Raw genomic sequence first — 16,693 nt, 5'->3', positions numbered from 1 at the left:
ATTTTCAACCTATAGGAATTTCCGCAGCAACAGAAAGTTGCCCACAGCATATTCGCGAGGTCAATTCGTTCCTGAAAGACCACAGGATGTTACAGCAATTAGACCTTGAGACATTAAAGGGACAGGCACAACAGAATACATTGTGCATTAGATGGCATAATGTTCCTCTCCTTCTAAAACAGCATATTCTATGACTTACCATGAATTACACCACAGGAGATCTGCGTAAAAATTCACACATATAATAAGTACTCTGCCGTGTTCTCAATGGTGTGCACTGTACACTCGTATTCCTCATTTCTTCCTTCTCAAAAATGTATTTTTATATTACCACTATTTCTTTACAGGAGCAGAGAAATTATGAAAATCTTGCAAGTAATGTAATTTTGCCAGTGAAGAGAAGTCTGCAGCCAGCGAGTAATCCAGGAAAATGTACAAGTGAACAGAGAGAAGTAGAATTACCATGTCCTTCCTCCTTACACGCACAGAAGAAAACGAGAATCACTCTCCCACCCACGACTTTTCTCGGAAAAAATTATTATCTGTTTCTGCCTTGACCACAGGTTTAAAACCAAGCTTCGAAAGTTGAAGCAACCACTTTAAAAGCAAAAGACCCCAGTCACAGAGAGCCGTATATGTTGAATCCACGGGGCACACCAAGTATAACTGCCCTAGCTTGGCTGGATTCCCTCACTGGGGAACTCTATACTAAATGCTCATTTTCCCTCATACAGGTGCATGCTGCAAGAGTATGTCATTTCCCCCATCTCCAGAGGTACCAGCAGTAACTTGCTCCTGCGGCATGGTTTATATGCAAAAGTTGGACAGCAAGCGCCGCCAGGCTGACTTTGTGGGGCTTCTCGATTGGAGGCTATTACACTCCTGCCACATGGAGCACTCTTCCAAAATCACATTGCCTTGCTACCTCCCTCTTCTTGCCATCGAAAGCCGCTGAGAAACCCACCTTTTCAATTATCCCTCGTCAAGTTGAGCCTGATTCAGTTCACAGCGGGTAAAAGGGGGGGGGGGGGGGGGCGCGGTTGGTTTAAGAGCACCATAATTCAAAACAGATCAGGAAATAAATCAGAGATGGAGGACTCGGCGAGTAAGATTTTGGTTTAAAAATGGGAGGACAGGGGTGAAAGGAAGAACGAACCTGATCCAAACCAGCCCACGGTGCACATGTGGTGCTTGCAACGGAGGTGGATCGACACTACACACCAACAATTGTATTGTGGCTCAAGATATTTTAGTCCCAATGTAAAATTCTGCTAACTTTCAACCTTTTAAAGGTTAATTTTTGAATGATTCTAAAAATAACAGAGAGCAATGCCAGATCTTCTTAGTGAGCTGACGATGTAACCCATTTTCTCCCTCTCATCCTATGGAATATTGCTTGTGCAGGTTAGATGCAAATTACTAGAAGAATTTCACAGCCAAAAGCTTAATATTCTGGGATTAGTTTAGGATGCCCTAAACTTTTATTTAATTAAAACATTTTTTTTTACACAGGCAGTTTCTTTGGTCATTCTAAATAAGAGTGAATTTCGTGCTTACTATTTGAGGAACAAACCCTTGAAGCAGTGCACATTTGGTCACAATCGATGCTGCCGATTTTAAATATGCTGCTTTTTAAACACAACGGGTTTATAAAAAAAGAGTAATCAAAAATGTTGCGACATGTGAGTGACAAACAGTTGCAGTTCCCGACAATCATCAAGAATGTGTTTCAACAGAAGCACGAGGTCACTGCTCAGTGAGAGATAGCAGGCTGGGTAGGCCTCAAGCACCAACTTATCTGCAGTAAAACCTTGCCTTTCACTCTGTAGAAAACTGCCAACATCAAGCTTTATCTTTTACAGTTAGCCAAGACTCAAAATTACAATGCAAGTAAACAAATGGCAAATAAAACCACATTAAGGCTGCACACTGTGGCCGAGGTGTACGGCCTTGTCTGGATCACAGCCTGACAAATAGTGAACCTGCTAGGTCATGCTTCCCATGAGTGCCTAGTTCTGTAACCCTTTCAGTGCAGCATACAAAACACATTCACCACAAATTGCAAACCAGCCTCTGCAGTTACAGCACTGAGCACAAGAAAAAATTGGGAAAGTATTTACTGCTGGCAAGTCAAACAAAATTTAGCTTCCCGATCTCACCCAGATTTTCAAGGTTTTCCCCTTCACTTTTTATTGGAGGGTGTTAAATTAGATTTGCTTCCTGTTCTTTCTAGATTTTGACAGGCCGCGTTTAACTGTGCTGTCTTTATAATTCTAATTAGTGCAACATATTTTGCACTGCAGTCAAGAGCTCCACGTAGACAGAGTCAGAAAGTAACTAATGCACAAAAGGACATTAAAAACCATATCTGGATTCATCTTTACCCTACATTGACCGACATTGGCTCCCAGTCCCCCATCGCCTTGATTTTAAAATTCTCATCCCTCTCCATGGTCTTGCCTCTCCCAGTCTCCGTAGCCTCCGCCAGCCCCACAACCCTCTGGGAACTCTGCATTCTACTAACTCTGGTCGCTTGCGCATCCCCAACTTCCTTCGCCTTACCATTGGCAGACGTGCCTTCAGCCATATAGACCCCGAGCTCTGGAATTCCCTCGCAAAATCTCTTGCTCTCCTCCTTCGAGACCCTCCTTAAAACCTAACTCTTAGACCTTGCTTTTAATCACCCCGTTAATTTGGCTTGGTGCCCAATTTCTGTCAGATTACGTTTCTGTAGAGCGCCTTGGGAGGTTTTCCTACGTTAAAGGAGCAATATAAATGCGGTATGTTGGTGTATTTCAAATTAAAGTGTTCCAAACACCCCAAGATACGGCCCCAAATTGCACAGTTGAGGCGAGTGGGGCAGGGTCGAAAGGGGGGCGCGAGCCAGATGCCAGACACACTTTTTGGATTCTGCAACCACTTCTGAAACCACCCACAGAATATCTTTATTGCGTTAGCCACTTATTTTCTTTTCACTTGTACAATTCTATTGAACAACTTATATGTTAAAGCTACAATTATCCATAATTTGGGAATTTCTTTATGAAAATGAAAATTACTGCAAAATTGTCAAGCTAAGAAACTAGTGTAATAAGACTTTTTGCTATTAGATGAGGCATTAGAGGTCACGAGCACATGAAGTATTAAATCATAGTTAATCAGCACACAGCTTTACACGAGCATTCCATATCTATAAATAAAAGTATACACACGTCCGGTCACAATCTAAAGAAATATTTGCTATTACCTGCTTCCTTGCCATAGCCAGTTACATTCTATAAATGCATTAACAATAATACATCAATCTATATTAGTGTATTGTAGAGAAGCTGTTGAAAAGAATTCTGTATTATAATTTTATTGATTGCTTTCTAATTATGATGTGCCCCTGCAGAAGGTGGCTGCTGTGGCAGCTCTCCAGTCTTACACCACTCTTGACTCTTTTGTTGCTTGGAACTGCGGAAATCCCACTAGAACAAGCACAATCAAGATTTCTACAACCTCCGAGATTGCGTACTCATGATTTAAAAGGGCCCGTTACTATAGGATTTCAATTGGAAAGTCATAATAATAAAGAAGATTGCTGAAAAGCTTTATTAGTTGGGAAATTAGCTTGAAAACGCACGAGTTGAGATTTAGTTTGCGTTCAGATTACTCAAGATATAAAACATTGACCATTTTATACGTAATAATGTTCCCAATTGTCAAAGCAGATCAGCAAAGGCATATACATATTAGAAGTCAGAAATAACAACCCTATTTCCGCCAGTCTTGAATCGTACAGAAGCATAACCATCCCTCTGCCAAAATGCCCTTATAATAAAATGTTCAATTAATTGGTGCTGGGAATCAACGTAACTGACTGTGGTTCAGTCAGCTCAAGGTACCCTAGTTCAACACAAGGCTCTCTGAAACATTAACTGTAACAGTTAATAAATCGATGTCGATACCCGTAGAGCTCAGACATTTGAATTTGTTCCAGGAATGCAGGCTTTCAATATACCGTCAGCATGCTCAGCCAACAGAATCATGTGGATTCAATCGTCTATTCACATAATGGCTATCTCCTGCTTTCACCAATTCTTTCTTACTGTAAGACGCAAGATTCTCTCAATTCTACACATAATTCTTGTTACATCAAATATAACGGTGAACCAGAAACAAAATATATGAACACACTTCATAAACCAGTTACAGTTCAAACTATATCTACTTTCATTTCTGAAGAAAAGTAATGTTTTGTGTAGACCATAGGACATGATTTTCAAAATAAAGCATGAAAAAATACTATGCAACATACACATGGCAAAGTAGAGGTGGAATTTACTGATTAAATACTGATCAGCTCTGCCTAAAACAATGGAATTTAGTCCTGCAGTCAATTTTTAAAAAAGGTTGTTCAGGAATGCTTAAAATTAATACAGTAGGACCAGAGAAATTTTGCATGCTTTTAACACTTACCATTTGAAGACTATACTCTTTGGAGGAAAAGAAGATAGCCACAACCAAAAGATTTTTAAGTATGCAAAACTTTTAAAAGTTAAGAATAAAAAGTTAGAAAATGTACAATAGGATCAACATTTATCAACAGTAACTTATTACCTTTAATGTACAAAAAAATGCTTCACAGAGGCATAATCAGACACAAATAGACACTGAGTCAAAGGAGGAGTAACCAAAATTCTGGTCAGTTTTAAAGGGGGGGGGGGGTCTTAAAAGGAGAGGGAGGTGGATGGAATTAGGGAGGGATTTCCAGAGAATGGGATTTAGATGGCTGAAGGCACGGCCACCAATGGAGGGTGGGATACACAATCTAGAATCAGTCACAGAGGCGGTCGTGTGACTTTTCTGTTTCAGTGCTGTGGCAGGGCGGAAACCTAGCATTGTAAGATATTACCCGAAAAATTCATCACTGTTGTGTAGTTCATCGTGCACGAATATATAACAGGCCACCAGCTATAGTAAAATTAATGAGAAACAGAAAAGTATACTCTCTGGTACACTGCTGGAGAAATCCTGCTGTTGAGCTGAAACTCATCTTTAACCCACGGTCAAACTTCAGTACCAGGAATCCATAGAACATACTTGATAATGGACTCCATACAACAAGGCTTACTGTTGTCTTATATGCTAAGGAGGACAATGTGTATAAAGTTTGCATAGAGGTCGCACTTAAGCTCAATCCTGTCATTATGAAAAAGCGTATTCTATTGAACTGTCACAAAACCTAAAATGTTACAGATACAAACTTATCAGTGTTTTATACTTTAAAAACTGTTAGTTACAGGCATCCTTGGGAGCAGACATTTTGTATAGAACTCCCCCATACCTGTTGTCATTGAGTTCTGCTCCAGTGATCTGACAAATGGGGAGTGCTCACTCACGTCAGTGCAGCAGAACTTTATGACATAACACTGGGGAACTACACAAAATGTCTGCTCCTAGATTAGCTCCAACAACCAGCCGTTTTAAATGATAAAAACAGACAAACAAGAGGCAACTGATAGGCATTAATACAGCATTTAGGATTACCCCAAGTAGAACCTGCCTCCCTGTTTATATTCTTAGGCAGGCAATATAAATTAAGGCAGAGCAAAGTCCAGTTTACAAGATCCAAATGCCAAAGTACAAACTCCCAGAAGATTCAAAATGGAGTTCGCTGTGGCAGGGTTCCATAAAAGGGGCAGTTTAAAGGGCCAGAATTTGGTAAAACAACTGTTCCCAACATACTTTAATAGAATGCATTATACGTGCACCATTGGGATTTTGTGTAGTATACTGAGAAATCAATCTCACTAGCCCACATACTCGTTACAGGAATACCTGGGATAGAACAGCAAATATGAAATGTTGGCATCACACTCTATGTGCTCCATCACTCGTTTCGAATTCCAGTCTTACACAGAAGAATTATACCACGGAAACAAGTCATTCAACCCAACCAGCCTGCATCAGCATTTAAGTTGCATGCAAACAATTCTGTAAATCACATGTACGCACCCTGCTCCCATAACCCTTCAACTCCTTTGCCTTCATCCTCCTGTCCAATCCCATCTTAAATGTGGACATAGTTTCTGCCTCAACCACTAACCCTGGAAGTGAATTCCACAGACTCAACTCTGTGTGAAGAACTTTTTCCTGCCCTCTGTTCTGAATCGCTTACATTTATTCTTGCATCTCTGGCCCCTCGTTCTTGACTCAACGACTGGAAACAGGACTGCTACCCTGTCACATTCTTTCACAATTTTAAAATACTTTTAATCATATTACCTTCAATTCAATTCAATTTTATTTGTCATATATATGCAGCAGGCGTGTGTACTGCACAATGAAATGTTGATTTTTACGAGTCCTCCCAACATTGGAATAAATATGATGTGGCGATACCGGTGTTGGACTGGGGTGGACAAATGTAAGAAATCACACAACACCAGGTTATAATCCAACAGCTTTATTTGAAATCACAAGGTTTCGGAGCACTGCTCCTTCGTCACCTGACGAAGGAGCAGCGCTCCGAAAGCTTGTGATTTCAAATAAAGCTGTTGGACTATAACCTGGTGTTGTGTGATTTCTTACATTGGAATAAATACGGCATAACAATGATAAAAATACTAATAGAAATACAGTAATAATAAATAAGACAACAGTAATAAATTATTCGTTCATGAGTCTTATGGCCTGGGGGTAGAAGCTGTTTCGAAACCTGCTGGTACGAGACCGTATACTTCGGTATCTCTTACCGGACGGGAGCAGGGCAAAGAGGTTGTGGCTGGGGTGGCTCGCGTCTTTAATGATTCTCAGGGCCTTCCCCCGGCACCTCTCGGGGTAGATATCCTGCACGGCAGGTAGTTTAATTCCTAACTGTGATTGAGCACACCCCCCTAGTGCTGTGTCTCTGGAAAGTGAACAGTTCCACAGACATGCACATGTATGATAACATTAACATTTCTGTATGTTTCATCAGCAATATTCAGAAGAAATGCCCACTGAAAATTCATTTGAAGCCATCTGAAGCTTTTTGTTTTGAATCTAGATGGTGTTAGTGATGCCATGTGCAGGATTTAATAATCAAACATATGGTGTTTCTTTTCTTTATTATTATACATATATAACATGTATATAATGCCTGTAGCGTAGAAAAATGTCCCAAGGCGCTTCACAGGAGCGCAACCAGACTAAAATGAACACCGAGCAAAAGGAGGACGGTGGACCTAAAGCTTGGTTAAAGAGGCAGGTTTTAAGGAGGCTCTTTTAGATTTCCACTGCCTTTTGTGAAGAAGTGCTTCCTGACATCACCACGAACAGCCGAGCTCCAATTTGAAGGTTCTGCCTCCTTGTTCTGGACACTCCCGCCAGAGGAAAGTTTCTCTATCTACCCCATCAAATCCTTTCATCATCTTAAAACACGGCACCCTTAATCTTCTATATTCAAGGGAATACAAGCCTAGTCGATGCAACCTGTCCTCATAATTTAACCCTTTTAGTCCCCGGTATCATTCTGGTGAATCTGAGCTGCCCCCACTCCAAGACCAATATATCCTTCCTGAGGTGCGGTGCCCAGAACTGAACACAGTGCTCCCGATGGGGTCTAACCAGAGCTCTGTATGTGCGTGTGTGCTGTGTGGGGGTGCGCTGTGTGTGGGCGCTGCGTGTGTGTGGGTGCGCCGCGTCTGCAGGGTGTGTGTGTGCGCGGTGTGTGTGTGTGTGGGTGCGCGTGTGGGTGCGCTGTGTGTGTGGGTGCGTGTGCAGTGTGTGTGGGTGCGTGCGTGGGTTCGCTGCACGTGTGTACGCACTGCGCGTGTGGGTGCGCCGTGTGTGTGGGTGCACGCGGTGTGTGCGCGCGCGTGTGGTATGCGGGCAGGTGTGTGTGCTGTGTGCGCGTGCAGGTGCGCTGTGTGTGGGTGTGTGCGCGCGTGCGTGCGCGCGCTGTGTGTGTGAGCTGTGCGCGCGTGCAGGTGCGCTGTGTGTGGGTGTGTGCGCGCGTGCGTGCGCGCGCTGTGTGTGTGAGCTGTGCGCGCGTGGGTGCGCTGTGTGTGTGAGCTGTGCGCGCGTGGGTGCGCTGTGTGTGTGAGCTGTGCGCGCGTGGGTGCGCTGTGTGTGTGTGTGTGTGTGTGTGCGCGCGCGCGCGCGCGCGCGCGGGCTGCGTGTGTGTGTGGGTGCGCTGTGTGCGGTGTATGCGTGTGCGCGGTGTGTGCGTGGGTTCGCTGTATGTGTGCGCGCTGCGTGTGTGGGTGCGCCGTGTGCGCGCGCGGTGTGTGTGTGTGCGTGCGTGTGCTGTGGGCGCGCGCTGTGTGCGTGTGTGCTCGCTGTGTGTGCTGTGTGCGTGCGCTGTGTGTGTGGGGGTGCGTTGTGTGCGTGGGGGTGCGTTGTGTGCACTGGGTGCGCGCTGTGTGCGTGGGTGGGTGCGGTGTGCGCGCGCGTTGTCTGTGCATGCGCTCGCCGTGTGTGCGTGCGCGTGCGTGTGCTGTGCGCGCGCGTGTGTGGGTGCGCTGTGCGTGTGGGTGCGCTGTCGCTGCGTGTGCGCTGCGTGTGTGCGCGCGCGCGCGCGCGCGGGCTGCGTGTGTGTGTGGGTGCGCTGTGTGCGGGTGCGGTGTATGCGTGTGCGTGGGTTCGCTGTATGTGTGCGCGCTGCGTGTGTGGGTGCGCCGTGTGCGCGCGCGGTGTGTGTGTGTGCGTGCGTGTGCTGTGGGCGCGCGCTGTGTGCGTGTGTGCTCGCTGTGTGTGCTGTGTGCGTGCGCTGTGTGTGTGGGGGTGCGTTGTGTGCGTGGGGGTGCGTTGTGTGCACTGGGTGCGCGCTGTGTGCGTGGGTGGGTGCGGTGTGCGCGCGCGTTGTCTGTGCATGCGCTCGCCGTGTGTGCGTGCGCGTGTGCTGTGCGCGCGCGTGTGTGGGTGCGCTGTGCGTGTGGGTGCGCTGTCGCTGCGTGTGTGCGCTGTATGTGCGCGCTGCGTGTGTGTGCCGTGTGCGCGCGCGGGCTGCGTGTGTGTGTGGGTGCGCTGGGTGCGGTGTATGCGTGTGCGCGGTGTGTGCGTGGGTTCGCTGTATGTGTGCGCGCTGCGTGTGTGGGTGCGCCGTGTGCGCGCGCGGTGTGTGTGTGTGCGTGCGTGTGCTGTGGGCGCGCGCTGTGTGCGTGTGTGCTCGCTGTGTGTGCTGTGTGCGTGCGCTGTGTGTGTGGGGGTGCGTTGTGTGCGTGGGGGTGCGTTGTGTGCACTGGGTGCGCGCTGTGTGCGTGGGTGGGTGCGGTGTGCGCGCGCGTTGTCTGTGCATGCGCTCGCCGTGTGTGCGTGCGCGTGCGTGTGCTGTGCGCGCGCGTGTGTGGGTGCGCTGTGCGTGTGGGTGCGCTGTCGCTGCGTGTGCGCTGCGTGTGTGCGCGCGCGCGGGCTGCGTGTGTGTGTGGGTGCGCTGTGTGCGGGTGCGGTGTATGCGTGTGCGTGGGTTCGCTGTATGTGTGCGCGCTGCGTGTGTGGGTGCGCCGTGTGCGCGCGCGGTGTGTGTGTGTGCGTGCGTGTGCTGTGGGCGCGCGCTGTGTGCGTGTGTGCTCGCTGTGTGTGCTGTGTGCGTGCGCTGTGTGTGTGGGGGTGCGTTGTGTGCGTGGGGGTGCGTTGTGTGCACTGGGTGCGCGCTGTGTGCGTGGGTGGGTGCGGTGTGCGCGCGCGTTGTCTGTGCATGCGCTCGCCGTGTGTGCGTGCGCGTGCGTGTGCTGTGCGCGCGCGTGTGTGGGTGCGCTGTGCGTGTGGGTGCGCTGTCGCTGCGTGTGCGCTGCGTGTGTGCGCGCGCGCGCGCGCGGGCTGCGTGTGTGTGTGGGTGCGCTGTGTGCGGGTGCGGTGTATGCGTGTGCGTGGGTTCGCTGTATGTGTGCGCGCTGCGTGTGTGGGTGCGCCGTGTGCGCGCGCGGTGTGTGCGTGCGTGTGCTGTGGGCGCGCGCTGTGTGCGTGTGTGCTCGCTGTGTGTGCTGTGTGCGTGCGCTGTGTGTGTGGGGGTGCGTTGTGTGCGTGGGGGTGCGTTGTGTGCACTGGGTGCGCGCTGTGTGCGTGGGTGGGTGCGGTGTGCGCGCGCGTTGTCTGTGCATGCGCTCGCCGTGTGTGCGTGCGCGTGTGCTGTGCGCGCGCGTGTGTGGGTGCGCTGTGCGTGTGGGTGCGCTGTCGCTGCGTGTGTGCGCTGTATGTGCGCGCTGCGTGTGTGCCGTGTGCGCGCGCGGGCTGCGTGTGTGTGTGGGTGCGCTGGGTGCGGTGTATGCGTGTGCGCTGTTTCGCTGTATGTGTGCGCGCTGCGTGTGTGGGTGCGCCGTGTGCGCGCGCGGTGTGTGTGTGTGCGTGCGTGTGCTGTGGGCGCGCGCTGTGTGCGTGTGTGCTCGCTGTGTGTGCTGTGTGCGTGCGCTGTGTGTGTGGGGGTGCGTTGTGTGCGTGGGGGTGCGTTGTGTGCACTGGGTGCGCGTTGTGTGCACTGGGTGCGCGCTGTGTGCGTGGGTGGGTGCGGTGTGCGCGCGCGTTGTCTGTGCATGCGCTCGCCGTGTGTGCGTGCGCGTGCGTGTGCTGTGCGCGCGCGTGTGGGTGCGCTGTGCGTGCGCTGTCGCTGCGTGTGTGCGCTGTATGTGCGCGCTGCGTGTGTGTGCCGTGTGCGCGCGCGGGCTGCGTGTGTGTGTGGGTGCGCTGGGTGCGGTGTATGCGTGTGCGCTGTGTGTGCGTGGGTTCGCTGTATGTGTGCGCGCTGCGTGTGTGGGTGCGCCGTGTGCGCGCGCGGTGTGTGTGTGCGCGTGCGTGTGCTGTGGGCGCGCGCTGTGTGCGTGTGTGCTCGCTGTGTGTGCTGTGTGCGTGCGCTGTGTGCACTGGGTGCGCGCTGTGTGCGTGGGTGGGTGCGGTGTGCGCGCGCGTTGTCTGTGCATGCGCTCGCCGTGTGTGCGTGCGCGTGCTGTGCGCGCGCGTGTGTGGGTGCGCTGTATGTGCGCGCTGCGTGTGTGTGTGCCGTGTGCGCGGTGTGTGTGCGCGTGCGCTGTGTGTGTGCTGTACACAAGCTGTGTGTGCGCGCTGTGTGGGTGCGTTGTGTGCACTGGGTGCGCGGTGTGTGTGTGTGTGCTCGCTGTGTGTGCTGTGTGCGTGGGTGGGTGCGGTGTGCACGCGCGTTGTCTGTGCATGCGCTCGCCGTGTGTGCGCGTGCTGTGCGTGCGCTGTCGCTGTGTGCGTGCGCATGCGGGGTATGCGCGCGCTGCGTGTGTGTGTGTGCCGTGTGCGCGGTGTGTGTGCGCGTGCGGTGTGTGTGTGCTGTACACAAGCTGTGTGTGCGCGCTGTGTGGGTGCGTTGTGTGCACTGGGTGCGCGGTGTGTGTGTGTGTGTGTGTGCGTGCGTGTGTGCTCGCTGTGTGTGCTGTGCGCGTGCGTTGTGTGCGTGCTGTGTGCGTGGGTGGGTGCGGTGTGCACGCGCGTTGTCTGCGCATGCGCTCGCCGTGTGTGCGTGCGCGTGCTGTGCGCGCGCGTGTGTGCGCTGTCGCTGTGTGTGTGCGCGTGCGGGGTATGCGTGTGCGCGCTGTATGTGCGCGCTGCGTGTGTGTGTGTGCCGTGTGCGCGGTGTGTGTGCGCGTGCGCTGTGTGTGTGCTGTGCACAAGCTGTGTGTGTGCGCTGTGTGGGTGCGTTGTGTGCACTGGGTGCGCGGTGTGCACTGGGTGCGCGGTGTGTGTGTGTGCGTGCGCGTGCGCTGTGTGGGTGCGCTGTGTGTGCGCGCGTGTGGATGTGCTGTGCGTGTGTGCGCTGTGCGTGTGTGGGCGTGCGCGCCGTGCGTGCTCGCTGTGTGCGCGAGCTGTGTGCTGTGTGCGCGCGCGCTGTGTGTGTGTGGGTGCGTTGTGTACACTGGGTGCGCGCTGTGTGCGCGCGCGTGCGTGGGTGGGTGCGGTGTGCGCGCGCTCGCCGTGTGTGCGGGTGCGCGCGCGGGTGCGCTCTGTGTGCGCGCGTGCTGTGCGCGCGCGTGTGGATGCGCTGTGTGTGGGTGCGCGCGGGCGTGTGCGCTGTGTGTGGGAGCGCTGTGTGTGCGCGCGTGCGCTTGTGTGTGTGTGCGCGTTGTGTGGGTGCGCTGTGTGCGTGCTGCATGCGCACGCTGTGCGTGCGTGCTGTGTGCGCGCATGCTGTGCGTATGTGGTGTGTGTGTATGTATATGCGTGTGTGTATGTATGTATTATTATATATATATCTATCTACTATCTCTCTAGATGTAATATCTCCAAGTTTGCAGACAACATAAAGCTGGGTGGGCGTGTGTGCTGTGAGGAGGATGCAGAGAAACTCCAGTATGATTTGGACAGGTTGGGTGATTATACTGCATTTGCCATGCATCTGCCCAATGTGGATAAATGCGAGGTTATCCACTTTGGTGGCAAATACAGGAAGGCAGATTATTATCTGAATGGCAATAGATTGGGAAAAGGGGAAGTGCAACGAGACCTGGGTGTCCTTGTGCACCAGTCACTGAAGGTAAGCATGCAGGTGCAGCAGGCAGTTAAGGCGGCAAATGGTATGTTGGCCTTCATAGCGAAAGGATTCGAGTACAGGAGCAAGGATGTCTTGCTGCAGTTGTACAGGGCCTTGGTGAGACCACACCTTGAGTATTGTGTGCAGTTTTGGTCGCCTTATCTGAGGAAGGATGTTCTTGCCATGGAGGGAGTGCAGCGAAGATTCACCAGACTGATACCTGGGATGGCAGAAATGACGTATGGAGAGAGATTGGGTCGATTGGGCTTGTATTCGCTAGAGTTTAGAAGAATGAGAGGGGATCTCATTGAAACTTATAAAATTCTAACAGGACCAGACAGACTAGATGCAGGAAGGATGTTCCCGATGGTCGGGGAGTCCAGAACCAGGGGTCACAGTCTAAGGATAAAGGCTATGCCATTTAGGACAGAGATGATGAGGAATTTCTTCACCCAGAAAGTGGTGAACCTGTGGAATTCTCTACCACAGAAGGCAGTGGAGGCCAATTCATTAAATATATTCAAGAAGGAGTTAGATATATTTCTTAAGGCTAAAGGAATATGGGGAGAAAGCAGGGACCGGGTACTGAATTTGGATGATCAGCCATGATCTCATTGCATGGTGGAGCAGGCTCGAGGGGCCGAATGGCCTACTCCTGCTCCTATCTTCTATGTTTCCACCCCTTTAGGTTCCAGCCATCTTTAAATAAAGCCCAACATTCCATTAGCCTTTTCAATTATTTTTTGTAACTGTCCACGAGCTTTTAGTGATTTCTGTGCTTGGTACCCTAAATCTCTTGCTCATTCATAGTTCTTAGCTTCTCACCATTTAGAAAATACTCTGATCTATCATTCTTCGGTCCAAAGTGAATGATCTCTCACTTTTCTACATCAAACTCCACCTGCCACAGTTTTGCCCACTCACTTAATATCAATGTCCCGTTGCAACTTTCTGCTCCCATCTACACTATTTACTGTACCGACTAACTTATTGTGGTCAGCAAACTTATACCAGTGCAGATCCCTGGGGGGACACCACTCGTCACATCCTGCCAACTGGAGTACATACCCATTATCCCTACTCTCCGTCTCCCTACCTCCGACCCAATTCCCTAACCAAGCCAATAGGTTGCCTCCAATTCCATACACACTCATGATTAAGTCTCTTATGTGTAACCTTGTCGAATGGCTTCTGGAAGTCCACATAAACAACTATAGACACTCTCTTATCTACCATGTTAGTTACTTCCTCAAAAAATTCAACTAGGTTCATTAGGCATGACTTACCCTTTACAAATTCATGCTGGCTCTCTCAGATCAGCTCATATTTGGCCAAATGCTCAGTCACCCTGTCCCTAATAACAGATTCTAGTAACCTCCCCACAACTGACGTTATCCCAATAGGCCTATAATTTCCTACTTTAATCGCTTACCCTTCTGAAATAGTGGAGTGACAATGGAAGCAGGCAAGGGCAGTCACACTCAGCTAGACAACGGAGAGGTGCCGGAGAATGGTGTGGTCAACTGTGCCAAAGACGGCAGAGATGTCAGAAAGATGCAGGGATGGTGCGCAACGGTCACAGTCACAGAGAATGTCATTTGTGACTTTGATTAAGGCCATTTCATTGTTGTGGCATGGGCAGAAGCCGGATTGAAGAGGTTCCAATATGGAGTTGCGGGAAAGACAGGCACGGATCTGGGAGGTGAAAACACATTCAAGGCCTTTGGAGAGGAACGGGATGGGGCGGTAGTTTGAAAGGGACAGAGTGGTCAACAATGTTCCCCCTAAGGTGCGGAGTCGTGCGCCAACTGGATGTCCCACGCAGGCCGCTCACCAGCTGCAGCCGCTGGATGATACCGCGCATGTGCGGCCACGCAGCAAATTTAAAGGGACGGCGCACAAAAAAACGAATTTAGAGGGAACATTGGTGGTCAAGCGTGTTTTTTTTGCGGAGAGGCAGGATGATGGCAGACTTGAAAGGGAGGGGGGGTAGTATCCAAGGAGAGAAAACTGTTCACAATATCAGCTAGCAAGGAAGCCAGGAAGAGAAGTTGGGTCGTCAGCAGTTTAGTAGGAATAGGGTCCAGGGAGCAGGAGGTGGATCTCATGGATAAGTTGAGCTCAGAGTGCATGAAGATAGGAGAGAAACTAGAGAAAGATGCAGGTTCATGGCGAGGGCAGGGGAACCTTGTCTTGGCGGGAAAGGGGAAGGCAGGGATGCCAAAGAGACAGCTGAATGGATAGTCTCCACCTGCGTGACAAAAAAAAGTCATCGCAATTGTTGTTGGCAAAGGTGCTGGGGGCAGGGGAGATGGGTTTAAGAAGGCAGTTGACAGTGGAGGGGAGAAGCCGGGAATGATCCTGGAGTGCTGAGCAGTTTTGGAAGATGAGAGTAGGGCCCAATAGTGCTTGATGTGGTCCAGCCAGAGCTGGCGATGAATGGCTAAACTAGATGTGCGCCATATACATAGGGACAGTAGGCCATTCAACCCCTCAAGCCTCCTCCACCATTTAATTTGGTCATGGCTGATCTGTACCTCAACCCCGTTTACCTGCCTTAGTGCCACATCCCTTGGTATCCTTCCCCAATAAAAATCTATCAATCTCGAAAGCTCCAACTGTCCCAGCATCCAAAGCCTTTCGAGGGAGGGAATTCCAGATTTCCAGTACCACGTGTGCGAAAAGTGGTTGCTGATTTCCCTCCTAAATGGCCTAGCTCGAATTCTAAGATTATGCCCACTTGGTCTCGATTTCCCCCACCAGAGGGAATAGTTTCTCTGTACCTACCCTATTAAATCCCTTTAACATTTTAAATACCTCGATCAGATCACCCCTCAGTTTTATATACTCAAAGCAATACAAGTCAATTTTATACAGCCTGTCCTGATAATTTAACCTTCTAAGTCCCATTCAAGTCTGTGCCCCTTGGAATTGAGTGTGAAGATGGGGGCCGGACAAAGGTGGGGAAGAGTGTAAGGGTTCTACTGGGGATTCATCATAGTTGGAGGCAATGGTGTGATTGAGTAGATCAGTAGCTGCAGAAGTATTGTGGCAAACTGAGGGCCAAAGGGGTCAGAGATGGCCCCATTTGTGATTCGGGGGGGGGATGGGAATAGAAAAGCCATGTGAGATGACATGGTCAAGATGGTGGCCATGAATATGGATAGGAGTTTATAAAAGGAGCTACATTACATCATAGTAAACTATCCATTTCAGGTTTTCAAACCACACTATGATTGAAGCTGCTGGTTACCCAGTAGAATTTAAAATGTAGAGAGACCATTTTTCTGTTTTCAGGAAATGTAAAGTTTAATGGCAAGAATGACTCGCAGAGGTTCCAGTACAACGTGACGACACAGAGTGCAGGGCAAAAAGACTGGCTCGGTGCTTCGAGAGTATTTTTGAAAAAAATGAAGTTTATTCCATGTCCTCGTCGCCCCCCCACCACCAGCCAAGCTCCTCCCGCGCATGCGCGCTGCGCCTGGGCGGACAAGCCGCATCAGGCTCAATGTGCAGCAAAGGCCGAACCCCCCCCGCCGCCGCCCGGGTTACCGCTCTCACACGCACGCACACACCGCACCGCAGCCCGCTCGGCGCCCGTCAGCCGCTTTCCCCTCCCCGGCCCGCCCCGCTTTCCGAGCTACTTGAATTGGCTGGCGGGTGGGGGGGGAGAAATCGCCGGCCGCCCTCGGTCTTATTATATATATATATTTCTCCCCCCCCCCCCCCCCCAAAGCCCCGCGCGGCACTCGCAGCCACTCACCTGAAGACGCCATGTTGGAGAATGACCAATGACAGAACCCGGATGCTCGGCTCACGTGACACCCAAGCTGCTTGGCAGTTGGCGAAATAAATGTTGTGGTTCGCAATTTTTTTAATGTAAATCAAGCCGAGGTGGTCGTTTTTTTTTTCTTTTCGAAAACACGCTAAAGGCATTAGAAACCATCTTAATATAGTATTGGAATTGATTACACTTGTGTTAACAGAACCTCAAAGATTAGGAAGTTATGATAAACCTTTATAGTGTCAGTCATGGCTCGGTTGGTAGCACTCTTGCCTCGAGAGTTCATGAAGGTTGTGGGTTATAACATACGTTTGACTCAAAAAAAAAGGTTGTGGGTTCAAGTCCCACTCCAGGGAGTTAAGCACAAAAATCCAGGCTGACACTCTAGTGCGGTGCTGAGCGGCTGCTGCCCGGGCGGAGGTGTCGTCTTTTGGATGAGACGTTAAAGCGAGGCC

General features: G+C 50.4%; 1 protein-coding gene across 5 annotated transcripts in view; it reads right to left on the bottom strand.

The window, feature by feature from the left end:
• The window catches only part of eif4ba (eukaryotic translation initiation factor 4Ba), a 49,861-nt gene extending 33,568 nt beyond the window's left edge, over positions 1–16,293 (bottom strand). For all 5 annotated transcript variants that reach the window (XM_085972756.1, XM_085972760.1, XM_085972759.1 and 2 more), the window contains exon 1: positions 16,218–16,293. In XM_085972756.1, coding sequence (XP_085828882.1) covers positions 16,218–16,230 — 13 coding nt within the window. In that variant the 5' untranslated portion in view covers positions 16,231–16,293. The remainder of the gene's footprint in view (positions 1–16,217) is intronic.
• Positions 16,294–16,693: the final 400 nt, after the last annotated feature.

The sequence above is a fragment of the Somniosus microcephalus genome, chromosome 33, assembly GCF_052327205.1.
Source record: "Somniosus microcephalus isolate GS21.2 chromosome 33, FLI_Smic_1.0, whole genome shotgun sequence".
NCBI classification, from domain to species: Eukaryota; Metazoa; Chordata; class Chondrichthyes; order Squaliformes; family Somniosidae; genus Somniosus; species Somniosus microcephalus.
The sequence above is the reverse complement of the archived record's forward strand: the minus strand, read 5'-3'. Positions and strand labels throughout refer to the sequence as shown.